Here is a 24723-nt window from a genome sequence, read left to right on the forward strand (position 1 = left end):
TCCTTTACAAATTCCCCAACTCCCCGCCTCCCCACCCCTACTACTTCCTTCCTCTCCACTCTCCATGCACATTCTTTTCCTTCCCTTCCTTCCCCTCACACCTCCCCTTCACCTCCACCCTCCTTCCCTTCCTTCCCTTCCACTCTCCACCACCATCTTCCTTCCCTTCCATACCCTCCCCTCCCTCCACTCCCTTCTTCCTTTTCTTCCCTTTACACCCCTCCCCTTCCCACACCTACCCTCAACCTTCCCTTCCTTCCCTTTCCATCCTCCTCACCCTCCTTCCCTTCCATCCTTTCCCCTCTCCCTCCCCTTCCTTCGCTCTCCCCCCAACCCACCCCAACCTCAGCCAGTCCTCCGACACCTCCGCATGCGCACCGAGGCAATGATCCCCTCACTCATGCCAGGTACAAGAGAGCCGCTGTTATTAATACCTCTCTCTCTCTCTCTCTCTCTCTCTCTCTCTCTCTCTCTCTCTCTCTCTCTCTCTCTCTCTCTCTCTCTCTCTCTCTCTCTCTCTCTCTCTCTCTCTCGACACTTTATAGCAGGTTGTCAACTCATAGAATCTCTACTGGCCATTTAACTCCTTGTCCTCCTCCTCCTCGTCCTCCTCTTCCTCCTCCTCCTAATCCTCCTCCTCGTGTAATGGTCCAATCGCCAACCAACGAACCTCGTTAAACACTCGAGCAATGCGTGACAGCGACAAAAAATAAAAATAAAATAAGCGTTGCATGAAATAAATGAATAATGAAAAGAATGAACGATAAAACTCCGTGTGAATGACGCGAAACAATGCAACCACCTGAGATAATGTCGCCGCCGCTAACTCACCTGTCTGTAGAACGTGTAGGTGACCCGCAGGTGAGGTAGATTTTTTTTCGTTCCCTCCACCGAAAGAACGTAAAAAAATAATGCAATAAAAAAGAACGCCAAATTTGTCATGATATTCCAGCGATGAAAACATGTACAGGTGACCCACACGTGAATTTTTTTTTTTTTTACCTCAATCGAAAAAAAACGTAAAAAGTAATGATAAAAAAAAACGTTAAATTTGTTATAATACTCCAGCGATGAAAATGGAACGTTCGGATGTAATATACGTTTTTTTATCGTTTTTGTTGCGTGAGAGAGAGAGAGAGAGAGAGAGAGAGAGAGAGAGAGAGAGCATGAGAATAAAATTTAACACATGACTAATTTAAGATTGGCATTAAAAGTTATTGTTCTTATATTCCTCCTCGTCTTTCTCCTCCTCCTCCTCCTCCTCCTCCTCCTCCTCCTCCTCCTCCTCCTTTTCTTCCTCCAAAATAACATATTCCTAACCATCCGTAACTGTGCAGGCCCCATAGCATTCTCTCTCTCTCTCTCTCTCTCTCTCTCTCTCTCTCTCTCTCTCTCTCTCTCTCTCTCTCTCTCTCTCTCTCCTTCAACTTAATATCAACTAGAGTAGAAATGCAACGTTTTGGAGTCTTCTGATTAATGTAAAATCACTTAGGTTTAAGGACAGACCACCAAGTCTGGACCATGGGGTCTGTGTGGTCTGTCTCTCTCTCACCTGCCTGGTTTGTATGAATCTACCTGCTCGTTTTCTCTTAAATCTCACCTGGCTGACGACTTTTTTTTCTAGTACCAGGTGTGTTTTTACTTCTATTTTATATAAAGTTGCTGTGGAAATTTTTTGTTTTGTTCTTGTGTGTGTGTGTGTGTGTGTGTGTGTGTGTGTGTGTGTGTGTGTGTGTGTGTGTGTGTGTGTGTGTGTGTGTGTGTGTGTGTGTGTGTGTGTGTGTGTGTTAAAGTGTGTGTCACACACATATAGTGTCACGTGTGTATCTTTCAAGCTATATATATTTATAGACGAATAACTTACCGAGGATCACACACACACACACACACACACACACACACACACACACACACACACACACACAGAGAAAAGTAAAACAAATACAACAATATATTTTGACACACACACACACACACACACACAGGCATTCACAGTCATTTCCGACGCTGTCCATCACTTCGACCTCCACCACCTACACTTGTACATAAACAACAACAACAACAACAACAACAACAACAACAACAACAACAAGATCCGCATTCTTTCCTTCCTATTATTATTTGCTAAACCTTTGTCGGTGTAATATATATTTTTTGCGCTTTCCTTCTGCACCTTGATAGATAAATAGATGGATAGGTTGATAGATAGAATTAAAACGATAGATAGTTATTATGATGGATAAATTGACGGGCGATCGGTTGACAAATACAAATTGATAGATGGAAAGATAGATAGATAGACTGATAGATAGATTCATGCATACATATAAGTATTGACTGATTGATGAACTATTAGAGAGAGAGAGAGAGAGAGAGAGAGAGAGAGAGAGAGAGAGAGAGAGAGAGAGAGAGAGAGAGAGAGAGAGAGAGACAGACAGACAGACAGACAGACAGACAGACAGACAGACAGACAGACAGACAGACAGACAGACAGACAGACAGACAGACAGACAGACAGACAGACAGACAGACAGACAGACAGACAGACAGACAGACAGACAGACAGACAGACAGACAGACAGACAGACAGACAGACAGACAGAGAGACAGAGAGAGAGAGAGAATGTGGGAGAGGAAGAAGGAGGAGAAGGAGCGACGGAGTTGAAGGAGAAAGAAGGAAAGGTACGGAAAGAGACGGTGAATGGGGAAGAAAATAAGAAGCACTGTAGAAGAGGAATAGGAAGGAGAAGGAGTGGAGTTGAAGGAGAAAGAAGGAAAGGTACGGAAGAGAAGAGAAGCAATGTAGGAGAGGAATAGGAAGGAGAAGGAGTGGAGTTGAAGGAGAAAGAAGGAAAGGTACGGAAGAGAAGAGAAGCAATGTAGGAGAGGAATAAGAAAAGGGATGAGATGAAATAGAAGGAGAAGGGAGGAAAGGGACTGAGAAAGAGATGGCGAATGATGAAGAAGGTGAAAATAAGCAATGTAGGAGAGGAAAAAGAAGAAGGAAGAGGTGTGATGGAGTAGACTGTAGAGGGAGAAAATAGGAAGGGACGAGAAGAGACGGGGATGGGGAAGAAGGTAGGATGAGAAAGGGGTTTTGGGGGTAGACGTAGAGGAAGGAAACAGGGGATGGGTGTGTATGGGGGGAAAGGGAGAGGAAAATCAAGAGGGAATGTGAGGGGAAGAACAAGTGGATGGAAGGGAGAAGGGGATGTAGAAGGAGAGGAAAAGGGAGGGAAAGTGAAGAGTAAAGAGTAAAGATGGTAGTCGAAATGGAGGAGGTGAATGGAAGAGTAAATGATGGGAAGGGAAGGAATGGAAATGGGAGGGGGAAAAGAAGAGGGGAGGAGGGGGAAGTGGAAAAAAATGTAAGGGGAAAGGAAGAAGAAGAAAAAGAAGAAGAAGAAAAAGAAGAAGAAAAAAGAAAAAAAGAAGAAGGGATGGAGAGGGGTAGAGGGAAGGAGGGTAAGAGTGAGGGGAAGGGGAGGAAGGGGAGCAAAGGGGTGGGGGGGAATGGGAGAGGGAGGGGGCGAGGAGGGGGGAGAAAGGGGGGAGGGGGGAGGGGGGGGTAACGTAAAACACCTGACGTTACGAGGTCGTGATACTTGGCATTCATAACGACCCCCCCAGGCCCCCCTTCTCTCTCTCTCTCTCTCTCTCTCTCTCTCTCTCTCTCTCTCTCTCTCTCTCCTTCCTTCCCTCCTCCCTTCCCCCTTCCTCCCTTCCCCCTCCTCCTCCCCCCCTTCCCCATATGGCTTGCTGCTCTATTTACAACGGTACTGAGGGAGGGAAGAGGAGGAAGAGGAAGAGGAGGAGAAGCCGTGACTCATTACAGTGGGGTGAAGATATTCTCGGATGTATTGGAGAGAGAGAGAGAGAGAGAGAGAGAGAGAGAGAGAGAGAGAGAGAGAGAGAGAGAGAGAGAGAGAGAGAGAGAGAGAGAGAGAGAGAGAGAGGCAAGCAGACACACACATAGGAAAGCAAAATGAAAACTACCCAATCAGGTTAATAGCAACAAATATTACAACCAAAATATTAACGCCGGTGAATAATAGTCTTAAAAAGGATGCTCACACCCCCCCCCCTTACTTCCCCCTCCCCTCTAAAAAATGCGGAACTAAATAAGCGTTGATATAAATAGCTTGAAATATATTTATATGAAGAGAATCTGAAATGCTGACCCGTCGCCGTGATAGACACCAACGCAGACGAATACCAAAAAATAAAATTCGTCGTGATATATTTTTCTAGGCATCTTTTATTTTATCATGTGAATATTTGTTACTTTTTTCGTGAGGTTATTGTTAGATTTGTTAAGGTTTGGGGTTGAGGGTGTGTGTGTGATGGGGACTGTGATGGGGAAGGTGATGGGTTAGGTTGGGTTGTTGTTTGTTTTTGTTGTTGTTTTGGGTTGATGGGAGTGATGGGGTACTGATGGGGTGGGGATTGGGATGAGGAAGGTGATGAGTTAGGTTGGGTTAGTGTTAGTTTTTGTTGTTGTTTTGGGTTGATGGGAGTGATGGGGTAGTGATGGGGTGGGGATTGGGATGAGGAAGGTGGTCATGACAGCCCCATCCCCTGTTAATTTTTGTTGTTGTTTTGGGTTGATGGGAGTGATGGGGTAGTGATGGGGGTGGGGATTGTGATGAGCAAGGTGATCATGACATCCCTATCCCCTGTTGGCATATGACCACAGATGTTGCGCCGACTAAACGAAACTTTCCAACTTTTTTTCCCGTCCCCTGTCAATTCTTGTTGTAATCACCAATATTATTCTTATACTGGGACAAACATCATCATCACTAACACATAATGCTCGTCTCCGCACCCCGGCCGCCACCACCACCCACGGACCCTTCCTGTAGGCCATCACATGTATTATTAGCCGACGCTTAACTGACGCCTTTCATTAACAAGCAGAACAAGGCGTCGCGGAGAATACAAGGCCGCCGCTATAGATCGTGACCCCCCCTCCTTTCTGCGCCTGGGGGAGGGGTCGGGGTGCTGAGGCAGACGATTAAGACGGATAGAAGTTTTGGGAGAAGCAGCGGAGAGTGTCGAGGGTATTTTTATGTTTATTTATCATCGTATATGTACAGTTTTTTTTGTTTTGTTTGTTTTTCGTTGTTATTTTTATTTTTATTTTAGTCCACTAAGTCGTATTTGTCTTTCCTTGGTGTGATTTGTGTTATGTGATGTTTTTCATGTTGTGTCCATTATTAGTATTGCTCTTGTTTTTGTTATTATTATTATTATTATTATTATTATTATTATTATTATTATTATTATTATCATTTATTTATTTATTATTATTATTCTATTGTAGTAGTAGTAATAGTAGCAGTAGTAGTATTAATAGTAGTAGTAGTAGTAGTAGTAGTAGTAGTAATAGCAATAGTAGTAGTGCCAAATAGATGTAGTAGCAGTAGTTGTTGCATTGGTTGTATTTGTTTATATTAACATTATGAAAAATAGTATCAACTCTAATAATGATAAGAATATGAATCAGAATGGTAACAACACTTCTGAAAATATAAATAACTGTGAATGACAAAAATATATTGTTGTTATTATTATCATTGTTGTTGTTGCAATCCTAATTATTATCATTATTACGCTCATAGGGCCAGTTTCACAGTTCCCCATGATGGGTTAGTAAGCTCCCAAACCAATACCAGAGCCTTCGAAATTTCCTTGTATAGTGTCTGGTGTTTGTATTTAAGTTCACAAATTTGATGAAACTATACAGGAAAAGTCTTGTGTATTTAGTGTGGCATCGAAGACCTCACCGTTTTGGATTGTATGGGATTCTATAGTTTGGTTCGGGCTGTTACGAAGACACTGTGTTGGACTGTAAAACCGGCTCATTGGGCCAGTCTTACAGTCCAATAGAGGAAGTTCGTAAGCTCCCTAACCAAACACAAAATACGACGAAATTCCTTGTAGTTCTTGTGTTTGGCGTTGATATAAAAAGGAGGAGGGAATTTTCGATAACCACACAGGAAATTTCTTTATTAGTATCTGGTTTTGAATAGAAATAACGGATCATTGTGGTGGATATGGATTGGTTTGGGCGCTTACAACAATGGCTGGGGTGGACTGTCGAACTGGCCCATAGTCTCCGTGTTCCTATTACCGCCGCCGCCACCACCACCACCGCCACCCTATTGCTGCTTCCCCCTCCGCGGACGGTCAGGCGGGTGAAGGACACGCCGCGCAGTCCATCTTTGACTCCCCGCCCAGCACTTGGCAGCCAGGCGTCGAAACCCGCTATAAGCCACATAACGCCGCCGTGACCAACCACCGCCCGCCCTCCCTGGTGCCCGGCGCTGACCAATGGCGGGCGTTCACGTCACGGCCACTTGATGACGTGGTGCCCCGACTGACCAATGGGGCGGCTCGGAATGCGTCCTGTCGCTTATAGTCATGCGAAGGTGTGTGTGTGTGTGTGTGTGTGTGTGTGTGTGTGTTTATATATAATTACGCTGCCATGCCGGCCCCGGGTGGGTAGCGAGACCTAAATTGACAGCCAGGTGAGAGAGAGAGAGAGAGAGAGAGAGAGAGAGAGAGAGAGAGAGAGAGAGAGAGAGAGAGAGAGAGAGAATTACGGTAAACATGCGGATTCATAGTGATTAAAAAATATATATGAAAGAAAACTTGAAAGAGGAGTAAGGTTTAAGGAAAATGAGGTCAAAGGTCAAGAAAAAAAATGTCATCAATCAAAACAGACACAAAGTAATAAAATTATTAAAAAATAGTTATATGTTGTGCCAAATAAGAGAGAGAGAGAGAGAGAGAGAGAGAGAGAGAGAGAGAGAGAGAGAGAGAGAGAGAGAGAGAGAGAGAGAGAGAGAGAGAGAGAGAGAGAGAGAGGATTATTAAATGACATCGATAAATACTGACGAATAACTTCCCCTCTACACTGACACACGTTAAATATGGCGTTTGCTAAGGATGAAAAATGTGATCCGCAGCATTTTTTTTTAATTGAAGGAATTAGGAACAAGTCATTCTAAAAATTAAAAAAAGCGGATAATTATTATAGTATAAGCATATATTATAAATACATTACAAGCGAATTGAAGACAGAAAACATACCAGAATCCGAAAGAAAGTTTACATATAAATAAGGAACAGAAAACGTTTGAGAAGAAAAGGGAAAAGGAGCAAAATGTGAAAGAGTAAAGGAAATGAAAAATAAAAATAAGGCTACAGATCGAACCTTGAGAATATTATATGTGCAATACATCAACAAACAAAAAGAAGGAAAACTAAGAGGGGAGTGGAAATGAACTAATAAATCAACTCAGGAAAGAAAAATGGAAGAATAAATCATACAATAAATCTAAAGGAAGAGGAAAAATGAGACGTGAACAATGACTATGAAGAGAGAGAGAGAGAGAGAGAGAGAGAGAGAGAGAGAGAGAGAGAGAGAGAGAGAGAGAGAGAGAGAGAGAGAGAGAGAGAGAGAGAGAGAGAGAGAGAGAGAGAGAGAGAGAGAGAGAGAGAGAGAGAGAGAGAGAGAGAGAGAGAGAGAGAGAGAGAGAGAGAGAGAGAGAGAGAGAGAGAGAGAGAGAGAGAGAGAGAGAGAGAGAGAGAGAGAGAGAGAGAGAGAGAGAGAGAGAGAGAGAGAGAGAGAGAGAGAGAGAGAGAGAGAGAGAGAGAGAGAGAGAGAGAGAGAGAGAGAGAGAGAGAGAGAGAGAGAGAGAGAGAGAGAGAGAGAGAGAGAGAGAGAGAGAGAGAGAGAGAGAGAGAGAGAGAGAGAGAGAGAGAGAGAGAGAGAGAGAGAGAGAGAGGTATTCGCGCGCCATTAATCTTTAGAACCTATTTGTTGAAACCTTGTTGCCAAAAATTGAGGATGTGGAACACTTTTTTTTTTTTTTCGTTTTTTTTTTATTCCTTTTTCCTCGTATGTTAGCGTCATCACCACCACCACCATCACCACCACCACCACCACCACCACCACCACCACCACTATCTTCCACCAACCACCACCGTTATCATTATTACGACCATCACCACCACTATCACCACCACCATCACCACCAACATCTACCACCAACATCTACCATCACCACCCCAATCACCACTACCACTGTTCCTGGCAATCATAACCACTACCTCTACAAAACACCTCTATTACTTTCACTGTCCCCACCACCACCACCACCACCACCACCACCGCCACCATCACCTCTGCGTTACCATTTAAATATACAAATTGTAATTATGATTCGCTCGCTTAATTGCCTCCCATTGAGTTTATGTTGCCGCCAGCGCGCGTTCCCAGTTCATATTTATTTTATTTATTTATTTATTTATTTTTCATTTTGGGTTCAGGTGATAGCGTGGAAGTTGCTTTTATAGGGGGTAGTTTTGTCTGTCTGCCTGTTTGTTTGTTTGTTTGTTTGTTTGTGCGCTTGTCTGAAACAGGTATGGACATGTTTTTTGTGTTTGTTTGTTTGTTTTATCGGTGTTTTAATAGTGTCAGTTCGCGTTTACATTCCGGGTTTTTTTCCTTTGTTCTCTTTTTTTATATTTTTGTTTCCAGTTATTTATTGTTTCGCCTTTTTACGTTTTTATTTATTTATTTTATTTATTGCCCGCTTGTTTGTTTGTTTGTTTGTTTCTCCCGCCTCAGAACTCTCGTTATCCTTTGCGTTGTTATCCATTACTTGTTTCGTCTTGTTATCCCATTCTCGTTATACACAAATGAAGGAGTTTGTGTTCCTCATAACAACGCTCCCGTCTTACATGTACTATCCATTAATCGACCAGTTCGAAGGAAAGGCGAATAGCTCAGAACCGCAATCGAACCCAGGCCAACGGATTCCTACCTAGGCGCACTAACCATTACACCACGGAGGCAAAGTAAAACCCATGTACAATGGAACACAGATTGGTGCCACGAGGGTGAAATGTCTGCATGCAATTTGTGTTGTCAGGAGGATGGACCGCCTGAGAAATGGCAGTGTGTTGCGAGAGAGGCGTGGCTATTGCAAGTTGGAGGAAGAGGAGGAGGAGGAAGAGGAGGAGGAGGCGGGGGCGGATACGGAGGCAGAGGAAGAGGAGGAGGAGGGGGCAAAGGCGGGGGTGGAGGCGGAGACGGATACAAAGGAGGAGGAGGAGGACGCGGAGACGGGAGGGTTTGACGAGGTAGCTTTGAGGAGGAGGAATAATTAATGCGTGTTGGCAGCCTGACTTGTTTGAAACTCGAGATGGTCGCGTCCCCGTTTTTAGCTTCTTGGTGTACGAGTTTTCCTCTTTTATATTACAGGTGACAGAGTATCTTCCTTCCTTTATGCTGAGAAGTTCATGGATTTTAATGGACTCATGATTCGTATATACTCACTTACCATACTTACTTGCCTTTGTTTTTAAGAAGTCTGGGTTTAAATTGATACCTCTTGCCTTGAACATATTTCAGTCTGCCATCCTTCTTTTTTCGTTTATAAATTTTAGGTAGCTTTAAGGCATTCTTTCTCCTCCTTTTGTTTTATACTTACCTTCCTCTTTTTACCTGTAAGTCTGTACCTTTGTCTCTTTGTTAGTGCAATTGCGTCTTGTTGTGATGAGCCGAGGCGGAGTGTGTTATTGTCGTTGTGGTCGAGTCTGGAAGGAAGAAGGCAGAGGATGAAAAAAAAATCCTTGCCAATCCTCTATAAACGAATCTGATCCTCTCTTTCAGAAGCTCGCGTTATCCACTATTTGCAGGAACAGAATCAAGCTTTTTTTTTATTTCTTCTTTTTCTTCTTCTTCCCTTTTTTTTTTCTTAGACACAAATTAAAGGGGGAATGAAAGACTATATGGTAATGCTGCACTTTATTGAACGAGAGAGAGAGAGAGAGAGAGAGAGAGAGAGAGAGAGAGAGAGAGAGAGAGAGAGAGAGAGAGAGAGAGAGAGAGAGAGAGAGAGAGAGAGAGAGAGAGAGAGAGAGAGAGAGAGAGAGAGAGAGGGGGGATGACCATGCTGTTTGTGCCCTCCCTCGCGTGACCTTTGACCCTTCACCGGAGCTCCTACATCAGAGCGCCGCGGCAGACCTTCAGATGCGAGAGAGAGAGAGAGAGAGAGAGAGAGAGAGAGAGAGAGAGAGAGAGAGAGAGAGAGAGAAGGGGGAAGCTATTGTGTTCCGCTGTAGGCTCCTCTGAAGGGGTGGAAGGGGCCGGTACCCACACTCTCCCCACCCCCTCCACACGGGAAAACCAGCAGGATAGGATAAGTAGGTCGCGAAATAGCGTAATTGACTGCTCTTTCGGCCACCTCTTCGGATTCTTTACAGGAGCAGCGAGTAGCGGTCCTTTTTTTATTGCTTCCTTTTTTTGTGTGTCCTTGTGCTGTCTCCTCTGGTGTAAAAAAAAAAAAAAAAAAAAAGATAGCATGGTCAGGAAGGATGGTGTGCGTGTGTGTGTGCGTGTGCGTGACCCCATCTTCCAATCAGCTGCTGGGATTGGGTTGTTGTAATAGGGGATAGCACGAGACGGGTCAGCACGGCCAAGGCACAATCGTAAGGCTGCAGATTCGTTCCAGGCGAGGTCGAGATTCATTAACCCGGTAGCAGCGACGGGCCAAATTTGTGGCTTTACCGTGTACCAGCGACGGGCCACAGTTTTGCCATGATATAAACCCCCAAAAAGTAGATGATGCATAAACTGATCCCAAATGCGTTTATATATTATGAAATGGTTTGCGTGATTGGATTTTTTCTCATTTTTCTCGCTTAGAGAGGCCTTTAAGAAACATGATCCCCGCAGCTACCAGGTTAACCTTTCTCCAGTTTCTTTGTTTCCTCTGCCCGTCGTTACGTGACAGTAGTGGATGAGAGGTTCGCGTGTTGCAATCCTGGTACCTTCCCTTTCCTCCCCCTGGACACACCACCATCTCCTCTCACAGCGTCTTCTCCTGCCTAGAGCGTACACAATAAAGGTTCTCCGGTCACATCTCATCTGTAACCTTTCCCAAACAGCACCTTCCTTCCGCCCTACGCCATACACACCTAAGTCTATATACAGCAAGTCAAGTCATACGCAGGTTTGTGGGAGGAGACACGGCCGAGTCATGGTTTATGCGTGACACTGCTTGGAACTAAACTAGAGAATGTAGAAACAGGGATTTAGAGAAAACGAGGAAAGGCTCCAAGTGACGTCATCCCGCTGCTCCGCCCCAAAACCGCCTCCTGCGCGTACCGGTCGCAGTTTTGAAGCAAAGTGACTTGACTTGGTATATATAGACTTTGATACACACAGCTTCTCCATCCCTTGTCTCACCTCACACTATCCCTCACTCACCACAGCTCCTTATCTTCTCCCGCATCACCTACTACAAATAACACCACCACAGCATCTACTCCCTATCACCTCATCTCCTCCAACAGCATCTCCTCCCGTTCCACATCATCTTATTCTTACCCACACCACCTACAAACAACACTCGATCCCCACAGCATCCTCTCCCCTCTCCACAGCAGCTCGTGGTGTCGGGTTCGTTTCGTTTTCTTCGTTCTGGCGACGTGGAGGGACACGCCTAGACGAGGGAGCGAGGGCTGCTGGAAGGCACATAATGGGCCAAGTGATGAGTCAGCTCCACTTGCTCCTTAAATTTTCTTCCCCTTCGCTGACTCTTCTGTCCGCTCTTCCCTTCTTTCCTCACTTCCCTCCCTCCCTCTTCCTCCCCTCCCGTCTTTATCTTTCCTCCCTCTAAGCTCCGCACGAATAAAGATTTATTTTTTATTAATTCAAGGCCAAAAAGAAACATTTCGTAATGCAACACTAGAACAAAACAGTCAATTTAGTCACCAAGAACAAAGGGTGTTAGGATCAGTGGAGGACGATCAGCCGCGGCTCCAAACGCATGTACAAATCTGTCTTAAACTTGTCCACAACCACCACGCTCACGCGGTTATCTTATAAAGAGTTTGACTAACGCGGCAGCACCGGCGCCTCGAGGCTTCACATGAGGCGGGTCAGGAAGCACATCTCTGACCTAAAATGTTTGCCTCGAGAACTCGGCTGCCGCGTGCCAGCACCAAAAGGAATCTGTTAACATTGTCTAGGAACTTTGTAGAGTAAAAAGACTAGAAAATGTCCGCACCGATCAGTTACAATCATTCGAAACACAGTCTGTTAATCTTTACGCTCCCTTGAACGGAAGCACTATGGAGCACCAGCCTAATTTTCAATACTGAATACTTGCATGCAATTGCAATTCCCACGCCCCCACGACTGTGCTCAGCCCCATTTCTCAGCCCACCGAAAGGACACTTGCTGTAACGTAATTTTAAGCTATTATAAGGCAACAATCAGCAGGGTCTCTGGCTCGACCCCTTCAGACTCCACTTGAAAACATCGTTTAATACTGACTAAACGTGACAAGTTGACGTCTGTGGAGATCCGAAGCGCCCCAAAGTGGTTGAGACCGCGAGGATCACACCAGGATGCCGACGTTGTCACGGTGAGAGTCGCGTGTCCTCTTGAGGGTGGAGGTGGCGGCGGGCTGCACGTGCTGGTCCCCCGCAGGCAGGGCTGGGAGGGCGCCGACGGCATTGGCCTCCTGCATGGCCGATCCTGCCAGTACCGGCCCCGTCACCAGCTCCATGGACTCCCTCGCAGCGCGCCGAGCAGTGTCGCTCAGGGTGGAGGAGGAGGCCGTGGGGGAGAGGGGAAAGTAGGTCAAAGATGGGGATGGGGAGAGGGGAAGGGTACGGTCCCCGACGGGACGATCCTCTGGCACCGAGGTGAGGGATTCCTGGCGCGGCAGGCGGCCCTCTGGCACCGTTCCCAGGGACTGCTGCCGCTGGATGGGGAATGCTGTGCCCGAGTTCTGCCGCTGGAGGGGAATGTTAGGCGAGGAGTGTTGGCGACTGATTGCAAACGTGCCGCGCCGGGGCTGGGAGGGGTTGGCCGCCGCCAGCTCCTTGGACACGGTGCTCATGGCCCCCTGCCGAGCCTGCGGTCCAGGGGTTGAGCCGGGCTGGTGCAGCGATGTAAGGGACGTGGTCTGGGACACAGGCGGCGACTCCTCCAGGGTGGGCAGGAAGGACCCGGGTCGCGAGAAGGAAGTTGCCAAGGGGGAATCTGGAGAGGCATGTGAGTTGGACATCTCTCCGCTGTGGCGCTCGCGACCCAGAGTCAACACCTGGGGTCGACTGGAGGCCCCTGGATGGGACCCAGAGGTCGATGTGGAGGGCTGACCCAAAGAAATGCTGAGGGTTTGCTTGTAGGACGTTTTCTGATGCTCCGTCTCGGCGGCGCCGGCACCGGAGGGCGGCGCGGCGTGGACATCACCCTTGGCCTCGTGCTCCTGACTGACGTCGTCGGCCAGTGGAATGTCGTCCAGAGCGAGTGGCGAAATGATGTGTCCCCGCTTGTCCCGGCCCTCCTGCCTGGCCCGCCGCTCCCGCCTGTCCACGCTGCCGTGCCCCTTCCTCTCTGTCTCCCTGTCCTCCGAGCGTCGGGCGTCGCCGTGACCTGCCTCTGGGTGAGACTTTTGCTTCTGCTGCTGCTTCGAGTCCTTTTTCTCCGGTGTGTGGGAGTGCTTGTCCTTTTTGCTGTCTTTGTCTTTACTCTCAACTGACGTCTGAGATTTTACATCTTTTTTGTCCTTCTTGTCATACTTCTTGTTCCTGTCTAAGCTGCTCGATTTGGCCTCTGTCCCCTCGCTCTTCCGTCTCTCCTTGTTCTTCTGGTCGGCAAAGGACACGGACTTAGAGAGTGAGTGTCGGTTGGTCAGCCCGGAGATGATGCTGGAGGACTTGGAAAAGAGGGACTGGTAACCTTTGTTGACTTGGGAGCCGGACGGGGATTTGGTAACCGCAGCAGGAACGGGCTCTGGTTCGGGGGCTGTTTCGGGGGCAGGGGCGGGCACAGAGGCAGGACCCCTCTCTCTAAAGAGCTGCAGAGCCACCCGCATCTCCGCCACCAGCTCCTCGTACTCCCTCCTCGATCTGAGCTGCTCCTGCCTCGCCTTCTCGGCCTCCCGCAGCGCCTCCTTCACCGACAGCGTCACCTTCTCGGCTTCCTGCGGGCGGGAGAATGAAGTTAGACTGGCACAACGAAGCCCTCGAGTGTCGGAAGCTTAAATGGATTGATAAAAAAAACACGCAAAAAGAGACTGAGGTAAATTTTTTTCACAAGACTTTGGGAGCCAGACTGATCTACTTACCTGGATGCATGAAGTGACATCTGACAATGCTGTTCAAGAAAGAGTCAAGTTATGTTATATGATTATACGTAAAGTTCACCAATCCCAGGTCAGTGCATGCCGCAAAAAAAAAAAAAGAGAGAGAGAGAGAGAAGGAACGACTGATATCTCTGTTAGTCGTTAGTCGTTGTGTTAGGCTTTTCTTTAGTAACACGCTTGTTATTACCACCAGGACTGCGCAGTTCCATAAGCTTTGTTGTTATTGTAGCAGTGCATCATCGTGCGCAAAAGAATAGAGTGTGTCGTTTGCAGGTAGTGACAAAATGAGAACGATGAATTTAAAACCAAAGGGTCGGATAATGTGTGTAGAAAGAGAAATAACGTGCAGGTAGTGACAAAATGAGAACGATGAATTTAAAACCAAAGGGTCGAATAATGTATGTAGAAAGAGAAATAACGTGCAGGTAGTGACAAAATGGGAACGATAAATTTAAAACCAAAGGGTCGAATAATGTGTGTAGAAAGAGAAATAAAAGTAAATTAACACAGGAGCCCCAGGTAAACGAAGGGACGAGAAGGAACGGAGGAGAAAAAAATAGATAACAAAAAAAAGGAAAAAGAGCAGTAAATGAAGTAGCAGTTAGATGACTGAAATCAATGTACTAGTGTGTCAACGAAATATAATTAATAGAATAGTAAAAAAAATATGTGTGATGCGTGTATGTAATGAACAAGAGAGAAAACTAGAGGAAGCGAGCGCAACATCTTTCAAAAAAACATCAAAATCACCAAAATAATACTAAAAATCGCAATAAGATAAAAGATAACGATAATAATAATAGAAATCGTAAAAAGTAATAAAAACAAGTAATAATAGTAATGATAATAAATGATAAATAAAATAAATGTTAATGATGATACTAATAAAAATCGTAGAGTAATAATATCAGTAAGAAGCCGGGTTAGCATCGCGCATCATGTTAAAGTTAGGCTTGTCATTCCATCTCGGCGCCACACACACACACACACACGTCTCGGCCCTGAGCGGGAGTGGCAGTGCGTCCTTACTTGCTCCGGCAGTAAATTGGGCGCGTCCGTCTAGAAGGGGGAAAGAATAAAATGAAGTAAGCGAGGGAGGGCCGGCACCAGGCTCCTCTTCTTAAAGGACAGACGTGGAAGTGAATGAAAACAGCAAAAGAAAATATGCAGCAGAGAAAAAAGAAAAGAAATATTGAGGCAACGGAATACAATGATTTTTTTATATATATATTTTTGTGTGTGATTTTAGAACGGATTGGCCATTTTATTTTTATCTGGTAGTGATGATAGTGATATTGTTATTTGTAATGAAGATAGTGTTGTTGATAGTGTTGATTGTGTTATTGGTAGTGAAAATGATGGTGAAAGAGATGGTAGTAGAAGTTGTGGTAGTGATGGTGGCCCTGGTGATGAAGGTGATGACGGGTGGTGACAATGGTAGAGGTGGTTGTGATTTTTTTATCTTTGTTTGTTTTTTAGGTTTTCAGTAAGATTAAGCGTTAGTGAAGCAACAAAGGAGCGTACACAGGAAAAGTATCTTAGTATACTTATATATAAAGAAGCGTTGTAAAGGAAAAGAGCAATGAGAAAACATGATGATAACGAAGAAAATTGAATAAAATGTCAGAAGATGATTGTTGAAGAAAAACTGGAGCGAAAGTAAAAGCGGCACAAAACAAGCAGAATAAAGAATAAAAAGTAAAAGAAAAGAAGAAAAAGAAAAGAGATATAAATAGAACGGAAAAAAAAGGAAAAATAGAATAAAGAAAAAGAAGAAAGGAATCAAGTCTGAACCATTTTCTTTTAATTTTGTAGTTGAGAGAGAGAGAGAGAGAGAGAGAGAGAGAGAGAGAGAGAGAGAGAGAGAGAGAGAGAGAGAGAGAGAGAGAGAGAGAGAGATCCAGATAGACACACAGACAGACAAACAGACAAAGAGAAACACACCCGGACAACTCTGAGCAAGCAATTGGCAGCCGGATTCGCCTCAAGTTAGTGTATTCAGGCGTCGTTAAAGGGGTGATGTGAAGGCGCCCTCTCGACAACAAACCACAGCCTGCTCCCCCCCCTCCTTCCCCCACTCCCCCGAGCCCCGCCCTTGTGTCTGAGAGAAGGAGGAGGAGGAGGGAAAACAGGGTGATGGAGGAAAGAGGAGTCGCATGTGGAGGAGAACTGGAGAGGCGAGGGAAGGAGGGCAGTGGTGGTGGTGGTTGAAGAATGGAGTGAGATAAAGGATTGGAAGTATTTGAAGGAATGGCGTGGAATGGTAGAAATGTTCGCAGCTGCTGAAGTTTGGCGTGTGTGTGTGTGTGTGTGTGTGTGTGTGTGTGTGTGTGTGTGTGTGTGTTATTTCGTCTGTTTAAGCGCGATGCCGTTTCTTAGCACACACACACACACACACACACACACACACACACACACACACAGGCAATCAATCACCCCGTCACGTGAGGCGCCGTCAGCCGCGTCTCGTCCTTCCCAGCACTCAACGTTTCCGCCCGCCGCGCCCCAACGTTCCCAGCGCCTACTTCACCTCCAAGCGGCCTCGACCTCCATTACTGTTGGCTTTTCCATGGACCGTTGACGTTGAATGCAATAATTTTGAAGTTCATAATCAACGAGGACGTTATTCCCTCCCGAGCCGCGCCAGAAGTGGAAATGAATGGGAAATGAAATCGTGAAGTGGGCAACCCATTCCGTGCGGAAGGAAAAGGCGAGCCCAGTGTGTTTCCTTGTCCACTTGCAAGGTTTGGGATGGATTTGCATCGCTCACTCTCACGAGAGGACGATTTGCAGAACAGCGAACGAAATCTTCGTGAGAACTAAAATCTGTGAATCTTATTAACGGGCGTGCTTCTGACGGCGATCAATGTCACTGGTCCTGGAGCCTCCGAGGGTGTGGGCGGCGGGCACGGCGCAGGCTGGCCGGCCCCTCCCTGCCGCCGCCGCCGCTGCTGGGACATGGCTAGGCTATACAAGAGTGAACCTCAGTAACTTTGCATCCTTTAATGTTTACGAGGAAAACGAAAATTTTTAATCAGACAAAGATAGACCAAGTTTAACATAGACACAAGAAATTTGAAGAACAACGTCAACAACGTTTGTTAAAGTTATACAAAGTACAGCTTTATTATAACAACGTTTGACCTTCACTACCAACATTAACACGAAACTGGGTCAGATAGCGTTACAAAACGGTCACATACTGTTGGGTTCCTGCAGTGGATAACAGACACAATACTAGGGGAAGGGCCGCGTCCCCTCACGGGCCCGGCCACACGGGACTCCCATGCCCTCCGAGAGCAGAGGCGAGACGCGACCCCTCCAAGGGACGGAGCCCTGGCGGGTGCCCTCTCGCCTCTGTCCTCTGCCTCGCTGGGACAAGACAAACAGCTGACTCACAGGACGACCATATACGTTAAAGGCTCATGTTCAGCTCCAGGCGCTGGGTCTCCGCCGGCTGTGTACCGTAAGACAACTGGGCTCGGGGATGAGATGAGGGCCGAGTCCTGTAGAGCTTCATTCATCGAACCTCATTATCGTAACGTGGCGTTTTGTGGCTTCAAGAGGGAGCCGGCGACGGAGGAGCTGCTGGGAGGCTCCTCAAACCCTGGCGGACTGATTAGTGTGTGAAAAATGCCTGTTTGCATCAGTATTATGCGAGTTCTTAAGGTACTTGTTATTACAACATCGAGGGAAAGTCTTATCAAGGGACTGGTCATGTCGGACTCATAGTGGAAGATGAGTTCGAAAATTTTCATTTGTCTTCCATTTTGAAGAATTTAAGATAAAAGGAAGTTAGTTATTCGGTGGCAAGCTTGAGGACGTCCGCCAGAGGGTGTGGCAGAAGACGAGCGGGGAAGAGAGACTTGGAAGTGGAGTACTGGAGCGAGCCGTCAGTCACTACTGGAAGGAAGACAAACACACTGGAGGAGGAGTGCTAAAGACGAATATATAGAGAGACAAGACAGCAATGTTATTAAACCACTTCACTGCCGGCGCTGATATGCTTGGCTTTGTATTCTTTGTCGCTGCTGCGAACTGTTGCTGCTCGCTCGCCGCCGCGTGCGTGGACGTCAGAGGTCTTGGTACGACGAGGACTCGGATACGGAGGGGTTCGAGGAGCCCTCTTGGAGGCGTTTTCGAGTCCCAGAGTGGAATGTCAAGTAGTTAGTAGTGTTAGTAGGAAAGAAGGAGACTAGGCAGGTGAGGCGCCTGAGGTGTTAGTGCTGCCGTCCTGCTGTTAGTGGCGGCGAGGGTCAGGCCACACCCGGGGGGCAGGCGGGTCCACTTTACCTGCATGGCGAAGGAGATTTTCTGCTGGGCCGTGATGGCTTCCTGCGTCAGGTTGGAGAGCGTGGTGGTGATGGTGTCGGCGTCGGATTGTAGTGCAGTCACAGCCTCCCGCAGCGTCTCCACCTCTCTCCGTGTGCCGGCCACGTCGCCCGTTACGGCAAAGACCGCACGGTCGATCTCCACCACGTGTCGCTGCAGGTGTCTCACAGCGGTAGTGAAGCGGTTCAGGTCATGAGACTTCTTGCGGGGCTGCTGCTGGTGGTGGTTGTGGTTGTTGTTGTTGTGGTGGTGGTGGTGATGGTGGTGGGGGCACTGGTCCGGGCCAGGTGTGGGCTGCAGGTGGTCGGTGGCGCGGCAGGTGCTGCTGCCTTCACTACCCGCGTCACTGGCAGTGTCGACGGCGGCGCTGGAGTGCTGGACGCTCTGGTTCATCAACAGGTTGTCCAGGTCATCCATGACGGGCGAGGCGCGACCATTCTGGCCCAGCGAGTTCCGCGAACCCAGCCACACCTCGCTGTTTGACCCGCGCCACATCACTATGGAGTCCCTGGAGCCCACGAGGTTCCCCTGCGAGCCCCGAGGGTCAGCCTGGGAGCGGCGCTGCTTCTGACGGTCCTGTGATGTCGCGCCGCCCTGGGAGCCGGACCGCAGCTCCACCCCGTAGGAGGCCGAGCGGGGCGGCGGCGGCGGCGGCATCCCTGAGGCCGAGGCTGAGGCGGGGAAGGAGTCCGAGTTGTCGTCGTCCATGTCGTCCTCGTCGCTAGAGTAGTTGTAGGCCTTGTACGGCAGGTTCGTGGAGGGCACGGCAGCGCCCGCCTGTCTGCGGCCCCAGGGGTCCCCGCCCCCCAGCACGTCCAGCGAGCGGTTCAGCCACGGCGCCTCGCTGAAACAAACACAACGGTTAAGGTCACGTCACAGCAGAGGCGGTGCTGGGCTGAGGTTGTTAAGCAACAGGCAGCCTCCTCACTCGCATATATATAGACATTGCAAGTACAGGTCTGATCATGATTAAATAGCTTTTTAGGACAAGCATTAGCATGGAGGGCATACAACGAGAGGGTGATAAAGAAAAGTATGCAACTATTTTTTTTTGTCATTCACGAACATGTGAACGAAAGTAAAAAAAAATATTCCCTGTACTTGCTTTATTCGTGGACCCAGATCGCCACACTTCAAGTATTTTAGTTACTGTTTCGTCAAATTAAGCTGCAGCCCACTCGCTCCTTGCCTTCAATGTCTCACAGTAACAATGACAAAAATTACTGTTAAATGGAGTGCCAGGGTATGCCTGTATAGAGTAACTGCTGCAAATATCTCGTGTGACTCTTAATTGTATATTCTCTTGAGTAGACAACTGAACATAATGAAAAAATGTAAATACAATCTGCTATTCCGACCTGTCTTGGACTACACGTCGTCATAGACATCGACGCAAACAACACTAATTTTTTAAGTATATCAGTATTCTTATCTATCTAGTCCATCTCCGACGCCCCGCTCCCCCTCGGGAACCTCCCTCAAGGCTGGCCACGGCGGAGGTGTCTCAGTCCAAAATGTTTTGTCCAGTCCTGTTATAATCCCTAAGAGAGGAGATGGACCACGATCTTTTTTTAATGAGTCTGGCGGTCCGTGGCCAAAACCGAATTGAGCGCCACTGTTCTTGCGCAAACAATTTTGGCTTTTCAATAAATTTATATGGTATTTTTTATAACGCCCACTTTCTTTATTGATTCCTTCACTTAAGTGTTAGGAATATACATGTGATGGTAGTGCCTGTAAACTTTGGAACCGTTCCTGCCCACCACTACCGCCTTTGGTCTTATCCCTTTAGTATTCTTGAGTGCAAAACATTTCGCTGCGCGGTGAGGTGTGGCTTTGTGATAGTAAACATTCCCGATATGTTTAAATCAAATTGAACACCGCACTGCTCACCGTCCAGGCCACCCAGGCACTTATGAGCCCCAGCGTCAGGCGTCTCCAATAACAGGCGGGCAGGAGTGTTGCCGCGGCGGCTGGACACACAGACAGTCTATCGCCTGCCTCCCGCCGCCTCACTTAGCCGCTGCTCAAAGTTTAATCAGCGCGGTAACTTTCCGCCAGACTCATCACGAGTGTTTGGCCGCGGCGGGGTGTTGGAATGTTCCGCCCACTCAGTCGACACGGGCATTGAACAAAGCTCGACTACGAGTTAGTCATTTTAGCATTCCGGGATATCGGTTAATTTTCCGCCACTTGTTCGGAACTTTCTTAAAATATGGGTGAGGGGAAAAAAGCAATTAATGCCACGCCCGGTCAGGTTCCCCTTTTAGAGGAAGTTGATCCCGCTTTCCCGCGGCCCCGGTGTCGGGGAGGTGCGGGGGCGGCGCTACCCTGCATGGCCTACCTGGCAGGGGCGGCGGTGACCACCACGCTACGGCTTTTGAATTTGATCTTTTTTTTTTTCGCGTGTGTGTGTGTAACATTTCAGATTTTAATGTTCCCACAGAGCGTGTAACAGGCTCCCTTTTCCAATAGTTTTATTATGTTTCACCGTTTCTGTGGGCGTCAGTAGCCCGAAAACATGGGGGAGCTTGGAAAATGGTTCCTTCAAACAACTCGAGTTTAGAATTTCCAGGACGCGCGCACGCTTTCCCTCCCTCCCTCTCCCTCTCCCTCTCTCTCTCTCTCTCTCTCTCTCTCGCGCTCTCTCTCTCTCAAGAAAGGGTGAAAACTATGCCACGTAATATCTCGGAACTTATCAAAACTTTGGTGCGCAGGAACGAGACGAACCCTCGAACCTGAGAGAGAGAGAGAGAGAGAGAGAGAGAGAGAGAGAGAGAGAGAGAGAGAGAGAGAGAGAGAGAGAGAGAGCGCATTAACTCATCCATAAGAAGAGAGAAGTGTATGCCTCTGTCTTGATTCTGAAACTCCACAAACCACCAATCACTATGCACGTAGATACAAGAAGCAGATCGATAATAACCTTCAACCACACCAATAATTAAGCTTTTCCCTTTCTCTTCCTTGTGTTGTTCTTATTCTTTCATATTTCCCTAAGATAATTTCGGTAATGTGTATATATAAAATCCTTCTGGACTCTGCTTTCTCGATTCTGACGGTCTCATCCTCACTTCTTCTTCATTCTTTCCCTCCTATTCTTCATTCTTTACCCTTCTACTCCTCTCTCTCCTTTTCCCTCCTTTCCCTCCTTCTCTATTCATTTCCCTCCGTTTCTTCATTTTTCCCTCCAACTTTTCCCTCCTTTCCCTCCTACTCTATTCATTTCCCTCCGTTTCTTCATTTTTTCCCTCCAACTTTTCCCTCCTACTCTCTCCTTCAATCATTCCCTCCTATTCCTCACTCTTTCTTTCTTACTCCTTTCCCTCCTACCCTATTCATTTCCCTCCGTTTTTTCACTTTTCCCTCCTACTCTCCATCTCCACTCATTTCCTTCCTTTTCTTCACTCCTTTCCCTTCTACTTACTGCTGGTGTTAGTGGAGGAGGAAGCAGGAGGTGGAGGTGGGCAGGAACACTCCAGGCGGGGCTACGGCTACTGAAAGACTGGTTTAGCTCATTCCAAAATAAAGAAAAACAAAGGTCAAATCAACACAAAAAAATGATGCAGGAAAAAAGAAAGGAGAGAAGATGAGTGGGGGAGAGGATGCTGCTACAGTCTATTTCTTCAACAACATCTAATCAAATAAAAACAAAAAAAATGCAAACATTCTCTGTACTTATGGTGAAACTAATTTGATACTTCTACAAACAACAGTGAGAGAGGAAGGGGGCAACAGTAGCATCAGCAACAACAACAACAACAACAGTGGTAGTAACATCGTCAATAGGTTAACAAAAATACCAAACTCATCAGTACATTCAGAGGAGGTGCAGGCGGTGGTGGTGGTGGTGGCTCAGGTGGTGGTGGTGGTGGTGTTAAAGGGTTAATTAAAAGACACAGCTACGGCATAACCAAACTTTATTATTCTAGGAGGAGGAGGAGGAGGAGGGGGTAGGATGGGGAAGGGTAGGTACAGGATGGGAATTAGGGGCAAGGTATAGCAGAGTGGGAAGGATCTTTACCAGCAGGAGGAAAGGTATCCAATCCCTTCTTCCTGTGGGCAAAAGGATGGATAAAAAGACAGTCTGTGGAAGATGGGGAGGAAAGGGGAGGCACACACACACACACACACACACACACACACACACACACACACACACACACACACACACACACACTCACACACACATATACTGGAAGGGGGCACAAACACCATGCAGGTATCAAACATGTATGCGTCACCTGGTATTTGTAAGGAGGGGAGGACACAGATAGGCTGGGAAGACTTACTAGGCCATACATCAAAGGGAAGACATGCTCACACTACTTTAAAATCAATCGAATAATCAAGGGCTCGTATTTCTCGTGGTTCCCCTCAAGGATCACCTCTGGGACCTTCATTAGTCAACATTAAAATTTTTGACAACGATCTTAAGTCAAATATAATTGTGTGATTGTGTATAGTAGCGTAGCGTAATGTGTGATAGAGTTGAATGGTGATGTCAGTAACTTGAATTATTGGCAGTAACGAGTATATACAATTAACTTTTCAGGCTCAAAATACCCCGAAAAATCAGTCTGACCAAAAATATATGGGTCAAGGTTTATCAGTTATATACAAAGAGTCAATGGAAAATAAAACCTATAGCTGTGGGGGTGAAATAACCAAAAATATATGTGTCATGGTTAGTTATTGTGTAAAAAAAAAGTCAAAAAAATAAAGCCTAACGCCGTGGGAGTGAAATAACCAAAAATATATGAACCAAGATTAGTTATTCTGTGTAAAAAAAAAGTCAGAAAAATAAAACCTAAGACTGTGGAGGTGAAATAACCAAAAATGTATGAATCAAGGTTAGTTATTGTGTAAAGAAGTCTATGGGAAAACAAAACCTTAGGCCGTGGGCGTGAAATAACCAAAAATATATGAACCAAGATTAGTTATTCTGTGTAAAAAAAAAGTCGAATGGAAAATAAAACCTAACGTCGTTGGTGAAATCTAACTAAAAGCTCCTTAGTATCAGTGTGTGCCAAAGGGAGAGTGTGCAAGTCTTCCCAGCCTGAGGAATCAAAGGGTCCATCAACATTCCAAACATCCAAGTACTAAAAAAGGGAGGCAGTCGTGTGGCTATGGAGGGTAGTGTGGTACAAATATATAAACTCTATTATAAAGCTACGGACTAACACATTCAGGGCAGAGGAGAGGAGGGAGGGAAGACTGACTATATCGCTCGGTAATAAAACAATAAAATAAAAACAACAATACACTGCTTTCCATTCACTACAGCAGCTACTACATACAAAATAAAAACATACATACAGAGTGGGAGATAATACAAAATACAGTCATTTATACTACTGCATGTACCTACGCTATACTACATACAAACATACATACATACACATACATCATCCTATACAACATGAGCAAAACATATGTAAGGCTTGGAACATACTTACACCGACACTACTGCTACGTAATATATCACGTTAAGTCCCACGTCACATCCTGCGTTCTCATCACACATAACGCGACTCTGTGTATATGACCAGATCAACACATATTTGGACCCCCGAAAGCCGACACCGAGACCCCGTGACCTATAACCTATGACCTCGCTTCCACCCCCCGCCTCTCGGACGCCCACAGAGGGATTGGGAGGGTGGGTAGTTGGGAGCAGGGGAGGAAGGAAGAAGGGAAGAGGGAAAGTAAAGGGTATGAGAGCAGATCATGAGGAAGGAAGGCGGGGAGTTAAGGGAAAGGAATGAAGGGAATGGAGAAGTGTAAGGAGGGAAAGGAAAGAAAGGAGGGAAGAAGGGAATGAAGGAATGGTGGAGGGAAGGAAAGCAGATCAAAAGAAAGGGAGCAAGAGGGAAAGGACGGAGGAAAGAATGTATGTAAAAGGAGAGAGAAAGGAAAGGGTCTCGGGCGTGTGTTTGACTAACTAGAAGGTTTGGCAACGGAAGGCCTACTTACCTAAGAGAGAGAGAGAGAGAGAGAGAGAGAGAGAGAGAGAGAGAGAGAGAGAGAGAGAGAGAGAGAGAGAGAGAGAGAGAGAGAGAGAAACTGGAAGCAAGAAAGAAACAATGTAAATAAAAAAAGGCAAAGAGAGAGCTTCTAATGCATACGATATAAAATGTTATATCAACACAAACTACATATGTGAAAATAAAATAAGAATCATGTATCGCGTCCATTACCCAGGATGCAAACGAGT

At 46.6% G+C, this 24723-nt stretch overlaps 1 protein-coding gene across 3 annotated transcripts in view; it reads right to left on the bottom strand.

The window, feature by feature from the left end:
• Positions 1-9810: 9810 nt before the first annotated feature.
• The window catches only part of LOC126987770 (uncharacterized), a 79361-nt gene continuing 64448 nt past the window's right edge, over positions 9811-24723 (bottom strand). For 2 of the 3 annotated variants that reach the window (XM_050845076.1, XM_050845077.1), the window contains exons 7-9: positions 18471-19353; positions 15207-15236; positions 9811-14015 (exon numbers count right to left, since the gene is read on the bottom strand). In XM_050845076.1, coding sequence (XP_050701033.1) covers positions 12423-14015; positions 15207-15236; positions 18471-19353 — 2506 coding nt within the window. In that variant the 3' untranslated portion in view covers positions 9811-12422. The remainder of the gene's footprint in view (positions 14016-15206; positions 15237-18470; positions 19354-24723) is intronic. The other variant, XM_050845078.1, reaches the window with a different exon arrangement.

Source organism: Eriocheir sinensis, chromosome 66, assembly GCF_024679095.1.
Source record: "Eriocheir sinensis breed Jianghai 21 chromosome 66, ASM2467909v1, whole genome shotgun sequence".
NCBI classification, from domain to species: Eukaryota; Metazoa; Arthropoda; class Malacostraca; order Decapoda; family Varunidae; genus Eriocheir; species Eriocheir sinensis.